Source organism: Corvus hawaiiensis, chromosome Z (genome assembly GCF_020740725.1).
Source record: "Corvus hawaiiensis isolate bCorHaw1 chromosome Z, bCorHaw1.pri.cur, whole genome shotgun sequence".
NCBI classification, from domain to species: Eukaryota; Metazoa; Chordata; class Aves; order Passeriformes; family Corvidae; genus Corvus; species Corvus hawaiiensis.
Window position 1 is genome coordinate 9300187 of NC_063255.1, and position 16512 is coordinate 9316698.

A 16512-nucleotide genomic window follows, 5' to 3' on the forward strand; every position below is an offset into this window, starting at 1 on the left:
AATGCAATATAATGTAGTTTCCATTTGAATATAAGGCACTTAAATTCTAACCAGTGTTGTCTATTACACAGTTCTCTTACCCTTGTAAACATTTTACACCTTGCAAAATGATGTACTGCTATCAGTGTTCATATCTCACAGGCAGAGTTAGTATTTATTCATTCATTTGGGCACTGCCAGGCATCCTTTACCAAATGTATCCGCCCTGGTTCAAGAAATAAGCATTCCCAGCTGTTTTCTGCCTTTTCCTTCACCTTGAGGTTACTGCCCTTTCTTCAGAGTTGAAAAATGAAGCCGGTACACGCAACTCATCACTACAGGACAAGATCAGAAGCTTTTTCCTCTCAGGCAGATTAAAATAAGACATTGCTCTTTGCAGTGAATTATGTCTATGATCCTCCCCAGCATGGGGCTGTAGGAGTCGGCAGCTGAAGGGAGGCAATTCCTGCAGTCATTTCTGAAGCAAGCATGAGTCAATTCCCCATGTCAGCTATTTCAGACAATGAAAATACATTGTTTCAGTTCCAATTACAATATAACTTTTAACAGCTTTTCAGGGGCATGGGGTTGTTTTTTTGTTTGTTTGTTTGGGGGCCTTGTTGGTTTTTGGTTTTTTTACTGTCAAGCACTTCAAGATGAATTTTGTGTTCTAACCCTACCGCACTGTTGGCTCTGCATGAGAAGAAGCTCAGTGATGTCCTGCTCATCAGCATCCCACGCTCTCTGCACCGACCCACCCTGCTGGCACTGCTGCCGTGCTCCTGCAGCCTTGGCTCTGCCCCAACCCAGGGCACAGATGGCTTCAGCCTCAAGGCTGAGGCAAGGGACAACTTTCATAAACAGCAACCCTAATTCACTAAAATGGTCATCAAAAAAACCAGTTCTAATAACGTAAGCAAGGAATGATTCCTTGGGGCAATGTTTAGGCTAAAAAGTAAGAAAAATCGGAATAAAGAGACTAGCAGTGTGAAGCATATTGCAAAAAGAAAAGGCATGAAAAGATTTTATTTCCCAATACACAGGAGAATGTAAGAATTAATTCTGCTGAGGGAACAGAAGGAAAGACACAGAGCAGTACAATCATCTCAAATATGCAGCATTTTTCAAGGTGAATTTTACTCTCGAGCTCAGAAAAAGAATGGACTACTGCCTAGACCAAAATTGTTTTGTAGTAACTATTTTCACCATAAAAATGCAGTGCTTTTTACTTTAAAAAATGGCAATCCTCCAGAAGGAAACAGATTTGGATCTTGCCTGACTTCCCATTTGTATCAATAATGGGATAAGCTTTACAGAGTCAGTTATCTGTTTCCTGGAAGTAAGCAACTAGCTTCTCTTTTCAAGCTTTCTGAAGGGTATTTGCTTTTTCCGTTCTTACAGTTTTGCAGATGTAAACAAAGTAATCTTATTTGGAATTTGATATAATTACAGATTTTAACATACTCAATATTTCTGCTACAAAATGCTATGAATATATACACATGCCACTCTACTCAACAGTGAAGAAACGTAAGAAATTAAATGTTATCATAAATGTATAATGGAATGAACATAAGAACTCTCAAATATTACTTTCTTGGAACTTGCGCAAAAAAATGCCTGCATTACCTGTCCTCCATAATAAAATTCCTCAGAATCATTATCTCCTTCAGAGTCTTCTTCAACTGTGCTGTTGTGCCGTGACTCCTTAATGGAAAAAGAAAGTTAACAATGATAAAAGCAACACGTTGACCTCACATGAATAGCTCTAAATGTAACTACAGGAATTATGCTTATACAAATAAGCTCATAGCATCCTTTCTTAAGAGATCTTTAAGAATAATTTTTCCAGAGGACCCATTTTAAGAATAATGAAATACCACATGAAAAAAGCACCTACTACAAGGTACATAAAAACACCTCAAATATATGTTGGAAAAATAATACTTGTGTGGTTACAAGCACAGCATGGTATTTTAAAGAACTGGATAATTCACCAGACTATGTGGGGGATACTTCACTCTGTGCTTTTGCTAAACAAAGCATAACTTTCCCACCAAGACTGGTTCTGGGCATATATCTTTTGGTGTGTCAGCAACCTACTACAACTTTATTTTACATCATTCTCATAAATAAACTCTAATAGTTTCAGGAAATAATCCAAGTCCAAGCATGGACTATCTAATATTTCCTTCTGTGAAAACCTGACACACTGCTGCTTAATTATTATTTTTAACAGAAATTCCAGCCTGGTGCCAGAAAAGTTTCAAACTTAATTATCTGAGTAGCTCTGCTCTGAGACAGTGAAAAGTAAGGATTAGAAAGTCCCATGCTTACCTAAGTAAAACCTGCTCTAAATAGGCTGCTTTGTGAATAATATCATCAAGTAAACTGAACTGATCCCGGTACTGACTGCAACTCAGCATGAGATTAAATGTTATATTCTGTTTCCCACCACTGGACCTTTACTTGTAACCATGTAATTGCTTGAGAGAGTAATTCTTGTTTTCCACAACACATGTGCTATTTCTATGCCCTATGCTGACTAGTAGCTCCTAAAGAACACCTGTTAAAACCATCATTCTTCACTTCAACCTGAACATAATCATTAACCCCTTTTTTCTTAGTCGTGTCCTACACAGATCTGTCATAATGGAATAGCAATCAGATATATGAATCAAAAAATAAATGTTACCCCAAAACTCCACAACCATAAATGTCAATATGTATATACACTTATCACCCAATTTCTATGGTCAGACATTATAATCTCATTTTTCTACCTCTGCCTGTAAATTCCGGCTCTGTTCATTGAATGTATACATATATATAGTGCAAAAACCGTATTTCATCCAATCTCATGGCAATTTTTGACATAAAAATATTTTCTGCAAAGGCATAAAAATAATTTCTGCTTCTACTTCACTGAAAATAAATAAATTTTCATTTTCTTTGTTTTATAATAAAATTACTTCAGAGGGAAGTCTGTTGCAAAACAGAAATCAACTGAGCAAAAATTCCACACAAAAAAATAGAAATTTAATTCTCACATTAGAATAGTGACAAACCCATCATATTCTAAGCAAACCTTGAACTGCCTAGCCAACAGAAATTGTCAGTGTTAAGACACTTTTTATAAAGGTTTTTTTTAAGTACTTTCACATTTAAGTACCTGATTGAACTAGAAACAAAATACAAGCTCAGACTCAGTCCGACAGAAGCCAACTATATCTCAGGCTTTTAAGGAAATGGGTAAATTCTTCCCACACTTGTTTTTCTTATGTTCACAGAGCACTCAATACAATGATGAGACAGCAGAAGCAAAGTATTTTCAGTGCAGTTTTTCACATCAAATGAGGTTTCATTTACTAAAAAAACTGAACAAATAGCATCTAGGCATGCTTATCTCCCCTTTCCAGGATCAAGAAACTCAGCACCCACCCTTACCAAAGGAAGTCTTTAAGTTAAGCACCCGAAGTCCTGACAATGCTCTATTTCTTGCTTGAGACAGGAGCCTATGGGGTACCTTCTTTGAGGCTGTAACACTGTCAACCCTGTAGATTTCACATTAGTGCCACTTTTTTCTTAATATCTCAGTGAGACTGGTCAGAGACCTGTGCCGGAGGAACAGGACAAACACCACCATGCCTAGAAGACCCTAATACTCAAGACTCTGCTTATGGTGAGAAGAGTCCTGCAGAGGTCTCGAGTCTGCAGTGGGATTGCTGCAGGCTACACAAAGAAGCAGCGAGCTAAGTAATTAAGGTCTTATGTGCCAGAGCAGGTTAGAAGGTAATGGAATCATTATCTATTTCTCTAGGAGAGCAGTATATTTAGGGCCAACAGGGTCTGTAATACTGTTGAACATATAATGAAATAAACGCCAAAAACATATTTCCTAGGATAGGAGGGAAACCTCTCCCAACTAAGTGAATCACTGCTTAAACCACGTATGAAAAACAGAGAAATATGCTCACCCTTTAAAACATGTAAACATGCACAGATTGAATAAGCACACTTGGATAGGAAGTCTATGGTAAACAGTCATATTTTATTATTTGCTTTTGCTTCTTAAAATAATTTCTGTTAAAATACGCACACAAGAAATACATACCTCTCCATTTTCCCTCTGTAATTTTGACTTTATGGATAAGCAATAGTTGACATCACTGGTTTTTCTTAATTCTTAAAAAAAAAAAGGAAATAAGGAACATACGTAAAAAAAAGTGAGTTTTGCATATGCAGACTTGGAATTTTTAATTGCAGTAGTAAAGCAAATAACAAACAAAAAGTTACAGAAATCAAATGCATCAAAGAGTTTACAATGCAACAGCCTAAAATTAGGAAGCCCCTACTTCCCAGAAGACTTTTTTAAAGTGTGAATTGAAATTCAGCTGATCCATCTAGGACATTTGTTTTTCCCAATTTGTGATTTACAATTTAGTGTCATTCATTAATTTAGTGTAATTTATAAAAGAATGAAAAATCAAAACCCCTCAGGAAAATGAAAAGATAGGTCTTTACTCTACTGTAAAATTATGGGCTTAATTTCTTTTCAAATTACAGAAATATTTGAAAGTTAAATTTATCTCAAACTTCTGATGATAATAGCAAGATTTTGTTTGTGTGCTACTGCAACAACTTCAGTAAAATTACTCTTGATTTACATCTGTATAAATGAGATCAGAGACTGAAGATCATACTGGTCTTCCAGTGGAATTCAAAGTAATTCTATGTTATGCAAAAAAATGCCCTAAAGAATAATAATAAAAAAATTACTAAGTCAAGTGTTCCTATCTGAAGAACTGTCAGAATTAAGAGTGCTCTATGCAGTTTCTCCTGCAGCCTGAAATAATCAGAGAATCTGTCTGCTAGAATCTAAAATGTCTCTATGGAGTATGCACAGATCTTTATTAAATACAGTATAAATGTACCTGTATGTCAGACAAGCATACCCTTCCATGTATCAAGTACTTTTTGAAAATAAGGAAATAATTTAAAATGAGAGGTTTCCAAAATCATTGGGAAGAAATAAATAGTTTTTCTATAGTTGAATTTAGTGAAACAGCTGAACCATTTTGTCTGAAATTTCCTGAAATAATTCACCAGAGGCAGTGATAGGTATAGACTGTTTCATCTGCAATGGCAAAGACTTAGTGAAGTTTTAAGCAAGTGAACATGAAAACTTGTAATTGGAAAGTATTAAGCACCTCTAACTGTATTCAAGGGGAATTGCTCTAGCACAGGCTGCAAGACATTAAAAGAAAAAATTACATTTTACACACAATTGTAGTGATCCCCAAAATAAATATTTTAATTTCTTCTACTCTGAAATGTAGGACAATTTACTAGAACAAGACTGAGAAAATAGCAAACTGTACAGCTGAACACTTTAACATATCTCCCTTTAAGTGCAGGCAACATCGTATCTTTCCTCAAAAATTATGAACTTGATAAAACTCTCCAGAAATAGGATTACCTGTAGCAATTTGGTGGAAAATTACTGGAATTGGCTCTGTTGTAACTAACACATCTTCATCGTTATCAGAACTGGAAACGTAAGTGTTATCTACGAAAGAAAAACACTTTGCATGGTTGAAGTTCCATTGTGCTTTGTCAGCCCCTTCCAATGTTTCCTACCCCACACTGTACCACAAGGAACCATTCCCCAGATTCTTAGGGAAGCTGGGCACTAACACCTTCCTGGTGTGTTCAGCTTTTTTCCCTTGAAATTGTTAACAAAAAGAAAAATGTTACAAGTATGGGAGATTCAGACCTAAACTTTATAAAGCAAAACCCTGGAGTTTGATGTCATGGTTTTTGTGAATCACACCAGGCACTGCTCTGAACCAACCCACAAGGCTCAGAGTGGCCTACCTTTTCCAAATTAATACTTGTTCTATGTTTTTTGCTATGTCTGATACCAAAACTCAAGCTAGATCTGCTATGCAGAGTGAAAGCTGCACTGAGAGCTGGGTGTTAAGAGCCAATTATGCAAAATACCTGTGCCTCATTTTGCCTAGTCACATAAAGGTTATTTGAAGTGTCTTCTAATCAGTGGATAACCTTTCTTGTGCCTGATTCAGGGAGGAAAAAAAATTCTTCTCACTTAACAAAAACATTGGTATAGATATAAATATTGTAACTCTATTTTACCAAATTTTCTTTTAAAATGTAGGGATTAGACTGAGGAGTGTGTCTGTTAGGTTTTTATGGTTTAGTTTATTTTTTTGCTTTCCAACTAAATGTTGATTAACAAAAACCAAGAAACAGCAAGTTTTTGAGTACTATCTGCAGAAGCTAATTTTGCATGTATTGCTGAACTGCCTATGAAAGTAATGATACTTTGTTTTCTAATGACCTGGGCTGAATTGAAACCTATGCTCTAGAGCAGAAAGGCTGACAATTAAGATAATCACAGATAAAGTGACAAATAAGAAACTGAAAGAAGGACTTATCTATTACAATTCTGAACACTTTGGTCCCACATCAGCAACATGCACGAACTCACATGCAATTTTAAGCATAGTGCTGGTGACGCCATGATGATTTTTTGCCTTTTCCTTTATACTCCTGTTACACCTTTTTACAACTTCTGTGTTCTTAGTGCTTTTTGCCTACATTCTTGGACTCCTTTGTTCAGCTCGGAGACTAAACATTTTAGAAGCTTCATAGCTAGGGATCAGTGTGCCCCAGACCCCAAGGTCCTCTCCAGATCACATTCTGTAAACTAAGATAGAACCATCCAGGGGAAGGTTCCTTGGGGAGGGGGGCTCATTCGAGCCTCTGATTGGGGAATTTTTTATGGATATGCTAATTAGTAAAACCTACAATGTTATACCAGATCTTTTGGGGGTGGGCATTGTGGTGTGCATTTCGGTGCATTCGACCTGGACGTGCTGCATCTAAGGATCCTTAAAATAAATACCAAAGCAAAATCCCTTTTTCCCTTCTAACTGTGTTTGACTCTTGATTTTAAGAGCAGGAAAAGGCATCAGTTGCTGGCAACCACGAAGGGACACTGAAGACCTTGAAACTCGCAGTCTTGGGTTGGAACACATCTTGCTTTGCCCCTTTCTCTGCCGGCAAATTACAGAGGGGCCAGAGCAATGATCCAGGACTGTGACCAGGACCTTAGGACCCAGCACGGAAAGGCAGAAGCACGGAAAGGAAGGTGAGTTAAAAAGAGGACCGATACTGTGCTAGCACTAGGCAATGAGATCTCCAAGGGAGGTGGAAAGGTTGGGGGCAGAGAAGCCCACGAAAGGGGAAAGCTTAAACCTTTCCCCTGCAAACTGTGGAAAGGAGGGAACGACCTCCGTGGAGTCCACAAGAGCCCAGAGGCTCTTGGGTTGGTTGGTTGGTTGGGACATCGGGAGGTTGTGGGTTTGAATCCTGTTGAGACCAAATTTTCGTAGACGCGCATTTACTGTTTGCTAAAACCAGTTGCTTTTTAGTATTTTAAAGTGCTGTAGTTTGTGGAGTAGCTAGATAAACTGCCTGGGAAGTCAGAATTCTGAGGCCGGATTGCAGGCTGAATTCCAGAGTTAAAAGCTTCCCTCTGGCAGTTTTCCTGTCTGTGAGCAAACATGGGTGGTTTTTTTTCAGAAGAAAACAAGAAAATCCCTCCTAACAGCCCATTAGAGTTGATAATAAACACTGGAAATGGCTGACAGGGCGGAGAACTACTCTAGACAGTGAGAGTTAATCAGACTATCCACAAGAGTTTGGCCGACTTTAAAGTTAAGTCAGGGAAAATGGCTTCCCTTTGGTAGCCTGGAAAACGATATCATTACTGACCTGATGGTAGAACTGAGATCATTATATAGGTTTGATGAAGTAAGATATGCAGAACTTTTCATTATGTATCTGAACAGGGAAGAAGCACATGTAGTAGAGAGAAATACCATAGAAATGACTTTAAGAAAGAAGAAGGGAGGGAAAAGCTGCAGCAAGCTAGCATGCATACAAATACAAACAGAGAGATCGATATGACAGGTCTAGATATGGTGGCACCAGCTTTGCGCGATGGGGCGGGGTCTCCCCCCGCCCCGTTCAACCACTGGGGCAGCCCGCTGTGGGGGTCTTAGGAGCTCTCTTGGTTTTTTTTCTGTCAAAGGAATTTTCCCCATTCGTGTTGCTACGGGAGAAAACGGCTGGGTCCTTAAGAAAAACAAAAGAGGTGGCCATGGGGTGGGGCGCATCTGGCTGCTCTTTTGTTTCACCTGGGTGTGTGGGCAGTCGGTCTCCCGAATCAGACAGAGAGGGAGGCTGCTTCTTCAGCTGCTTTTCCTTCTGCTGGAGAAGCCCCGGGATCCCAAAGCCGCCTTCCCCGCCCCACTCGGAGCCGGGCCGTGGCCGCCCTGCCCCACCGTTCCTTGGAGCCTTCGCTGCGTTGTAGCCCTGCTCGCTCTGCCTGCCCAGACCTCCAGGGATTTCCCCGCTTGGATACACCTCGTCTGCCACCTGGGATTTGTGCTCGTCCCTGCGGTCCCAGCCTGCCGTTCCAGCCTGCTGTTCCCGAGGGTCCAGCCGGACACCGGGATCAGCTGCCCAGGGGTTTGTGAAGCTCCTTTGTCCCATCCCTTCCCGGGATCCCAGGCCGCCGGTGCCGCGTGCTCCCCGAGCTCGCTCCGGAGCGCCCCCTGCAGCCGCGGGGGAACCATCGCACCTGCCCTGCTCACCGGGAGCCGCCAGCGCCCCTGCCGGCTGCGAGCGGAACTGCACCCGAGGGGAAAGGGCCCGACAGCCGAGAGTGCTGGGACTGGGTTTGTGATTGTTTGCTGTTACTGCCATAGTTGTTGCTGTTTGTTTGACTGGTTCTACACATATAGATACATAATAGTAAAGAACTGTTACTCCTATTTCCCACATCTTTGCCTAAAAGCCCCCTTGATTTCAAAATTACAGTAACTCGGAGGGAAGGGGGCTTGCATCGGCCATTCCAAGGGGGGCTCCTGCCTTCCTTAGCAGACACCTGTCTTTCAAAACAAGACACCTGCACAGGTAGGGGTGGGGGACAGAAGAGCGGGACAGCCAGTGGGGGTGGGGCAGGGGGTGGAGCTGCCGCCGGGCAGCCTGCACAAGTGTGGGATGCAGCAGCGGCGGCGCCACCACCTCCGCCACCACATCTGCCGCCATCCAAGCGGGGTCCGGGGAGGGAGCAAGCGGCTACCTCCAAGCCAGAGGAGCAGCGCGGGCCCCCCCCACCCTCAGTCTCATCAGGTGTGGAGAGTGGGCACGGAGGCAGGAGAGAGGTGGGCATGCCACCACCCCCTGACTGCCCCAGAGGCGGAAGAAGGGGCGGACTGGCCACCGTCCCCTGACTTTCCCAGAGGCAGGGACAGGGAAGAGGCAGGGACGGGGGAGGGGAAGGGGCGGGCTGGCCGCCTCTCCCCGAGTTCCCCGAACGTGGAAGTGAAGGCGGAAATGGGCATGGGTGATTCCGAGTGCTTTCCCCCATGTAGCAAACTGCAGGTTTTCGAGCTAGAGACAGGAGGAGCCGGTCGCTCTCCCCCCTCTGCGGTGCAGCCAATGTTAAAGCTGGGGGCAGATGGGATGGCCCCCATCCAGGTGGCTCTTGCAGAGCTGGGATGGGAGAAACTGCTTGCAGCCCCCATCCAGGTGGCTCTTGCAGAGCTGGGATGGGAGAAACTGCTTGCAGCCCCTGCCTCCCTACCCCTCCACTGCCGCAAAGAGCGAGACAGTCCCTGATCAACATTCGGCTGGAACAATCTTTAATACCAATGAAGTAGTTTCAATTAGAAGTGAATGGGATGATCCCGATACAGATGGTTCTCACAGGCAGGGTGGTAGAAGAAGGGGCAGGATAGCCCGAGAAGCTATGAAAGCAGTCAGTCCTGTCGCTAAACACACAAGGTCCAAAACAGACAAAGGGGGAGGGGGAGGAAGAACCTGCATTAGAAGCACCTCTGAGACAGGCTGTGGGAAATGAGGGAGTGATTTATATAAAGACACCATTCTCCCTCAGAGAATTCCACCTCGAAGCAGTGGAAAAACTCAATTGGGAAGTACAGGGACAACCCAGAGAGAGTAGCTATGCGTGTGGAAATGGCCATAAAATCCCAAAACCCAGACTGGGGTGGTTGTTGGGTTAAAATGCGCCGTTCCTAAAGCAGTGAATTGGGCTAGGTTATATGAGATCAAACAAAATCCAGATGAGACCCCCACAGAGTTTCTGAATAGGCTTAAGGAAGCTGCACAAAAATACACTACCCTAGACCCTGACTCACCTGAGCAGCAGATCCACCTGCCCTACCTGTTTATAGGTCAATCTGCTAATGACATAAAGAAAAAGCTGCAAAAGATAAATGGGCCACCAGACATAAGTAAACTGTTGAATGTAGCCTGGAAGAACAGAGATTCAGCAGACAAAGATAAACATAATAAACCACACCACAAGAAGAAGTATGATAAGGGGAAGTCATCAGACACATCAAAAAGGGATCCCCCTTTTCCCCTAGCTGAGGACCAGTGTGCAATTTGCAAAAAGCGAGGGCACTGGAAAAATGAGTGTCCATCACGAGCAGAAAAGAAGCCCCCAGTTCCAGAACTAACTGTAAATATGGACTGACGGGGACCGAAGATAACTACCCCAGCAGAGCCTTCGGTTGTAGCTAAGCTGGGGAATATGATGTTGAATTTCTGGTTGATACTGGGGCACGGATTCTGTGTTAAACACTTTAAAAGATAAACTGAGTCAAGACACTGTGGATCTGATCGGAGCTACATAGGTAAGTGAAACAAGGCCTTTTTTCCAACCTTTAAATTGGGAAAACACTGGGTCACTCACCCTGTATATGCCAAATTCCCCAATGCCATTATTGGGCAGGGATTTATTGGAAAAATTGGAAGCAGAAATTACGTTTTCCAAGGAGACGGGAGTGAAAGTCATAATCCCAGAATCTAAAATTATCAAAGCAGCTGCTATTCTTGTACAGGAATGCCAAGGAAAAATTCCCAAAGTTGAAGAGGCTGTCATTCAAATAATGTGGGCCGATGATTCTCCTGGGAGATCCAAAAAAGCTGAACCTGTGAGTATCACACTCACAGCAGGGGCTACACCAGTAAGGCAAAGACAATATCCTCTGAAATTAGAAGCTCGCAAGGGATTGGTATCTGTGATTGAAAAGTTTCTCAAATTTGGGTTGTTAGTGGAATGTGAATCCAGGTACAACACATCAATCTTGCCAGTAAAGAAAGCTGATGGTAAAAGCTACAGGTTGGTACAGGATTTGAGGGAAATCAACAAGATAACAGAGGACATACACCCAGTGGTAGCAAATCCTTACACACTTTTGACAACACTAACAAATGAATTAGGGTGGTTCACTGTTTTAGATCTCAAGGATGCCCACTTTTGCATTCCTGTGCATAAGAATAGCCAAGAACTCTTTGCTTTTAAGTAAGAGAATCCTGAAACAGGGAGAAAGACCCAGCTCATCTGGACAGTTCTACCACAAGGATTCAAAAACAGCCCGACCATATTTGGAAACCAGCTGGCAAAGGAGCTTGAGGACTGGAGGAAACAAGAACCAAGAAGAGCGGTTCTCCAGTATGTTGATGACATCTTGATAGCGGCCAAGACACGAGATGACTGCATAAAGCTCACTGTAAGTCTGTTGAACTTTTTCGGCCAAAGTGGGTATCGGGTCTCAAAAGAGAAGGCACAGGTTGCCAGGGAAACAGTAGTGTACCTGGGCCTGGAAATTTTCCATGGACATCGCCAACTCAGCAGAGAACAGAAGGAAGCCATCTGTTGACTTCCAGAGCCCCATACCGTAAAGGAGATGCAGGCCTTCCTGGGAATGGTAGGTTGGTGTCGCCTGTGGATATCAAACTACAGTATACTGGTGAGACCTTTATATGAGGTCCTTAAAGCAGCTGAAAAAGGGACAATCATGTGGACAGAGAATGCCAGGGCTGCATTTAAACAGCTGAAACATTCCTTGATGTCAGCCCCAGCTCTGGGGCTGCCAGATTTGACTAAACCTTTTGAACTCTTTACACATGAGCGACTGAATGTTGCTCTGGGGGTACTGGCACAGCACCTTGGAGACCGGTGAAGAGCTGCGGCCTGTTTTTCAAAACAACCAGACAATGTAGCCCAGGGTTGGCCAGGATGCTTGAAAGCTGTGGCAGCAACAGTCCTTCTGATACAGGAGGCCTGTAAATTCACCCTTGGGCAGCACATTGTTGATGTACTGGAGCGAAATGTACTGGAGCAAAAGGGGGGACACTGGCTATCCCCTAGCAGAATGCTCAAATACCAATCTGTGTTGTTAGAACAGGATGATGTTACTCTAAAGACAACTTCTGTGGTAAACCCTGTGATGTTTTTATCATCCACGTTACTTAAGAGTGTGCCTGAGCATGATTGTTTGCAGACAACAGAGGAAACTTATTCCAGCAGACCAGACCTGAAAGATGTTCCTTTGAAAGATCCAGACTGGGAACTGTACACTGATGGGAGCAGCTTCATGAGAAACAGTAGGAGGATGACCGGTTACGTTGTAACCACCTCAGATAAAATCACTGAGGCAAAAGCCTTGCCTCCAGATGTATCATCACAGAAAGCTGAACTCATTGCACTAGCAAGAGCTCTAGAACTGAGTGAGGGGAAGAAGGTGAACATATGGACTGATTCCAAATATGCCTTCAGTGTTGTGCATGCCCACGGAGCTGTTTGGAAGGAATGTGGCCTGCTGACTGCTCAAGGTAATGAGGTTAAGCCTGCTAAACAAATTCTTGCACTTTTACAGAGCCTTTGGAAGCCTACGGAAGTGGCTATCATGCATTGCAAGGGTCATCAAAAAGGGAAAACAGCCCTTGAACTGGGAAATCATTTTGCTGATGAAACAGCCAGGGGGATTGCAGAAAAAGGCGTTTTTGCAGTGGTACCATAAAAAGAGATAGATTTGTCATAATTTACCCCAAAATATGATCAGAGGGATCATAAATTAATTAAGTTCCTTAAGGCTGAGATCAAAGAAGGTGGGTGGGCTGTTACCCCAGTAGGACAAGTCGTAGTTCCACCCCTGATCCTTTGGGAAATAGCCCAACGAGAACATGAAAGTACCCATTGGGGAACAGAAAATCTTTTAAAACATCTGAGGGAAGTAGTGATAGGGAGAGGGATGACTGATAGTGTACAATCTGTAACAAGCAAGTGTGAAACCTGCTGTAAAAGCAACCCTGACACAAGCAGGAGAGTTGTGTTAGGAGCGACAAAACCAGGAGATCTCAGGGGAGATTTCTGGCAAATAAATTTTCCTGACATGCCATGTAGAGAGGGATGCAAGTATGTACTGGTACTGGTTGACACCTTCAGTGGATGGCCTGAGGCGTTCCCCTGTCGCACCAACACAGCAAAAGAAGTAGTGAAAGCTTTGCTCAATCATATAATACCAAGATTTGGGGTTCCTTTGGGAATGTCAGCAGATAGGGGACCACATTTTGTTGCAAAGGTGGTTGGGGAAGTCAGCAGGATTTTGGGACTTACCTGGGACCTGCACACACCATACAGGCCCCAGGCAAGTGGCAAAGTTGAATGCATGAATGGGACCCTCAAAACCCAGATCTGCAAGATTTGTCAAGAGACATCCATGAGATGGGTTCAAGCCCTGCCTATAGCCTTGCTGAGAGTCTGCATACAGCCAAGGAGAAGGGACAACATAAGTCGCTATGAAATATTATATGGCAGGCCATACCAGGTTCCACATATCCCAGGTGAAATTCATATGAGAGGTAAAAACGATTTGCAGAAATATTTTATGGCTCCGAGTTCCACTTTGCAGAAGCTCCAGAGATTCGTCGTGTTATCCAAACCAATAGGATTGGACACACCTGCTCATCCATTCCAGCCTGGAGACTGGGTCTACATCAAGTGCTGGGACAGCGACCCCTTGCAAGCCAAGTGGAAGGGACCATTCCAAGTTTTGCTGACCACTTCTACTGCGGTCAAGGCTGCTGGCAAGGGACCGTGGATTCACTACTCCAGAGTGAAGAAAGCTTCTGCTCCCGAAACCACCAAGACAACAGAGACTGATACAAACCAGAAAGATGCAGTTTAAACTGTTTTTTACGTGTTTGCTGTTTGCCCAACTGGCAACCACAGTTCAGGGTTCACCCCATGATTTGCATAAGACTGTGGTCCAAAATGTGTCCAAAATTCTTAATAAGAGTAATTGCTGGATCTGTACTCAGTTACCATGCCTAGATGGGAGGGGTCACTGGCCACCGATTGGCATTTTAATGGAAGAGAACTGCACTGAAACGTGGGAACCAATGAATAGCACCCTTCTGCCCCCCATACCCCGAGTGGCCTGGTAGAGCATGCAAACTTGTAAGGTTCCTTGTGCAATTGTAAACGCCACAGGAAAAGCCATTCTTCCTTCATATTGTCATAAGACCCATTTCAGGGAAATAATAGACCCAAGAATTGCGGCAAAGATGAAATTGACAGGGTGGAGACTGGCTCAGCCATTTGGGATGGGGCTGTATTGGATATGTGGCACCAAGGCCTGCCAAATTATGCCCATGAACAAAGACCAGGCTTGTGTCATTGAGGCCGTGGTCCCGAATATAACAATATTTCACCATCTTGAAAAACCAAATGAGAAGAGAAAAAGATCTCTTAATGCCCTCACTGAACATCCCACACTTTTCCATAGCCTAATCAGAACCTTCGTACCCTCTTACGGACTGGTTGAACTGGAGAGGGCAATTGTAGATATCTCAGCTGTCAGCCTTACAGGAGGAAACTGACAGTCTGTCCCGTGCAGTTATGCAAAACAGGATAGCTCTCAATTTCATACTTGCTGCACAAGGAGGTGTATGTGCTATTGTCAATACCACCTGTTGTTCTTACGTGGACCAAAGTGGGAGAATTAAGGAAGATGTGGATGAAATTTGGAAGGGAAGTCAAATTCTACATGAAGTAGCTTCCAGAAATAACACCTTAAAATTTGATCATATTTTTGATACCCTCACCTCATGGTTACCAAACTGGGCCTGTGTAAAATAAACATTTATAATAGCTGTAATTGTAGTTATTATCTGTGTAATAGCCTGTAGAGCAGCCAGTTGTGTAAACCGGTTCTGCAGGTAATGTAAAGAATAGACAAGGCAGAGTTTTGTTAGTCTCTAAAAGGGGGGAAATGATGCCATGAAAATTTTTTTGCCTTTTCTTTTATACTCCTGTTACACCTTTTTTACAGCTTCTGTATTCTTAGTGCTTTTTCCCTACATTCTTGTACTCCTTTGTTCAGCTTGGAGACTAAACATTTTAGAAGCTTCATAGCTAGGGATCAGTGTGCCCCAGACCCCAAGGTCCTCTCCAGAACACTGTAAACTAAGATAGAACCATCCAGGGGAAGGTTCCTTGGGGAGGGAGGGGCTCATTCAAGCCTCTGATTGGGGAATTTTTGATAGATATGCTGATTAGTAAGATCTATAATGTTATACCAGATCTTTTGGGGGTGCATTGTGGTGTGCATTTCGGTGCATTCGACCTGGATGTAGTGCACCTAAGGATCGTTAAAATAAATACCATGGTAAAATCCCTTTTTCCCTTCTAACCGTGTTTGACTCTTGATTTTAAGACCAGGAAAAGATCAGTGCAACCTCGAAGCTTCTGAGTGCTTCCAGTGAAATGTTAAAGGTGTTAACATTAATTGGGAGGAGAGTTCAGTAATTTCATCCTTTGTATCACAGCAGTTCTCAGCTACCTTCATCAAGAGGGAGCCTGGGGCTGTGGCCATTCCTTGCACAGTGTGCCAGGCTGGACAGAGCAGCAGCTACACTACACACACAGACGGGTTTTCCTGGCTGCCACCTGGGAAACAGCCCTTCTGCCACGTTCACACACATCTGCCAAGTCTGACGCTGTCCCACACCTTCGCCTACTCCCACTCCTGCGCTGTCCCGCGAGGCAATCTGAGTGATCTGTGGCTGGCTCCACACACACATGCTGTGTGCAGGCAATGCTGCAGGAGGCCAACGCCACTGCTGCCCAAGCCCTGCACTCCTGTGGGCACAGCAACACAACTGTGGCTGCTCTGCTGCACATTGGGGACAGGGACATCTTTTACATCGTGTGAACTAAGTGGGCTTCCTTCTGCCAGCATTCATTCCTTCTCCCACTTCTATCTGTTGGCAGGAGGGGCTGTGAGCTATACCTGCAGCACAGCTTGCATCTTACCCTCTGCAAGAAGCCCTACCCTGCCTCTGTTTACATATTTCACCTGGTTGTGAACCAGCATTTCAGTGTCCACCTTGCACATACAACACAGGCCCATCTGTTTCCCAGTTCTGGGAGTGTAAATTACTGCTATAGAATCTAATGAGCTGAGATAATTGAGGCCATCATTTGGCTCTAAATATACCTAACACCACATACATGGAAGGGAGAGAGGAAATTCTTGTGCTACAGCTTATTGCTGTACAGAAAACCACGAAAAACAGTATGTTCTGTACAGAATAGACGTACATATATGGAAAAATGGACTCCTC

General features: G+C 43.4%; 1 protein-coding gene across 2 annotated transcripts in view; it reads right to left on the minus strand.

Moving 5' to 3' along the window:
- The window catches only part of PARP8 (poly(ADP-ribose) polymerase family member 8), a 134570-nt gene that overhangs the window by 57786 nt on the left and 60272 nt on the right, over nucleotides 1–16512 (minus strand). For both annotated transcript variants that reach the window (XM_048291388.1, XM_048291387.1), the window contains exons 4-6: nucleotides 5459–5548; nucleotides 4094–4164; nucleotides 1609–1686 (exon numbers count right to left, since the gene is read on the minus strand). In XM_048291388.1, coding sequence (XP_048147345.1) covers nucleotides 1609–1686; nucleotides 4094–4164; nucleotides 5459–5548 — 239 coding nt within the window. The remainder of the gene's footprint in view (nucleotides 1–1608; nucleotides 1687–4093; nucleotides 4165–5458; nucleotides 5549–16512) is intronic.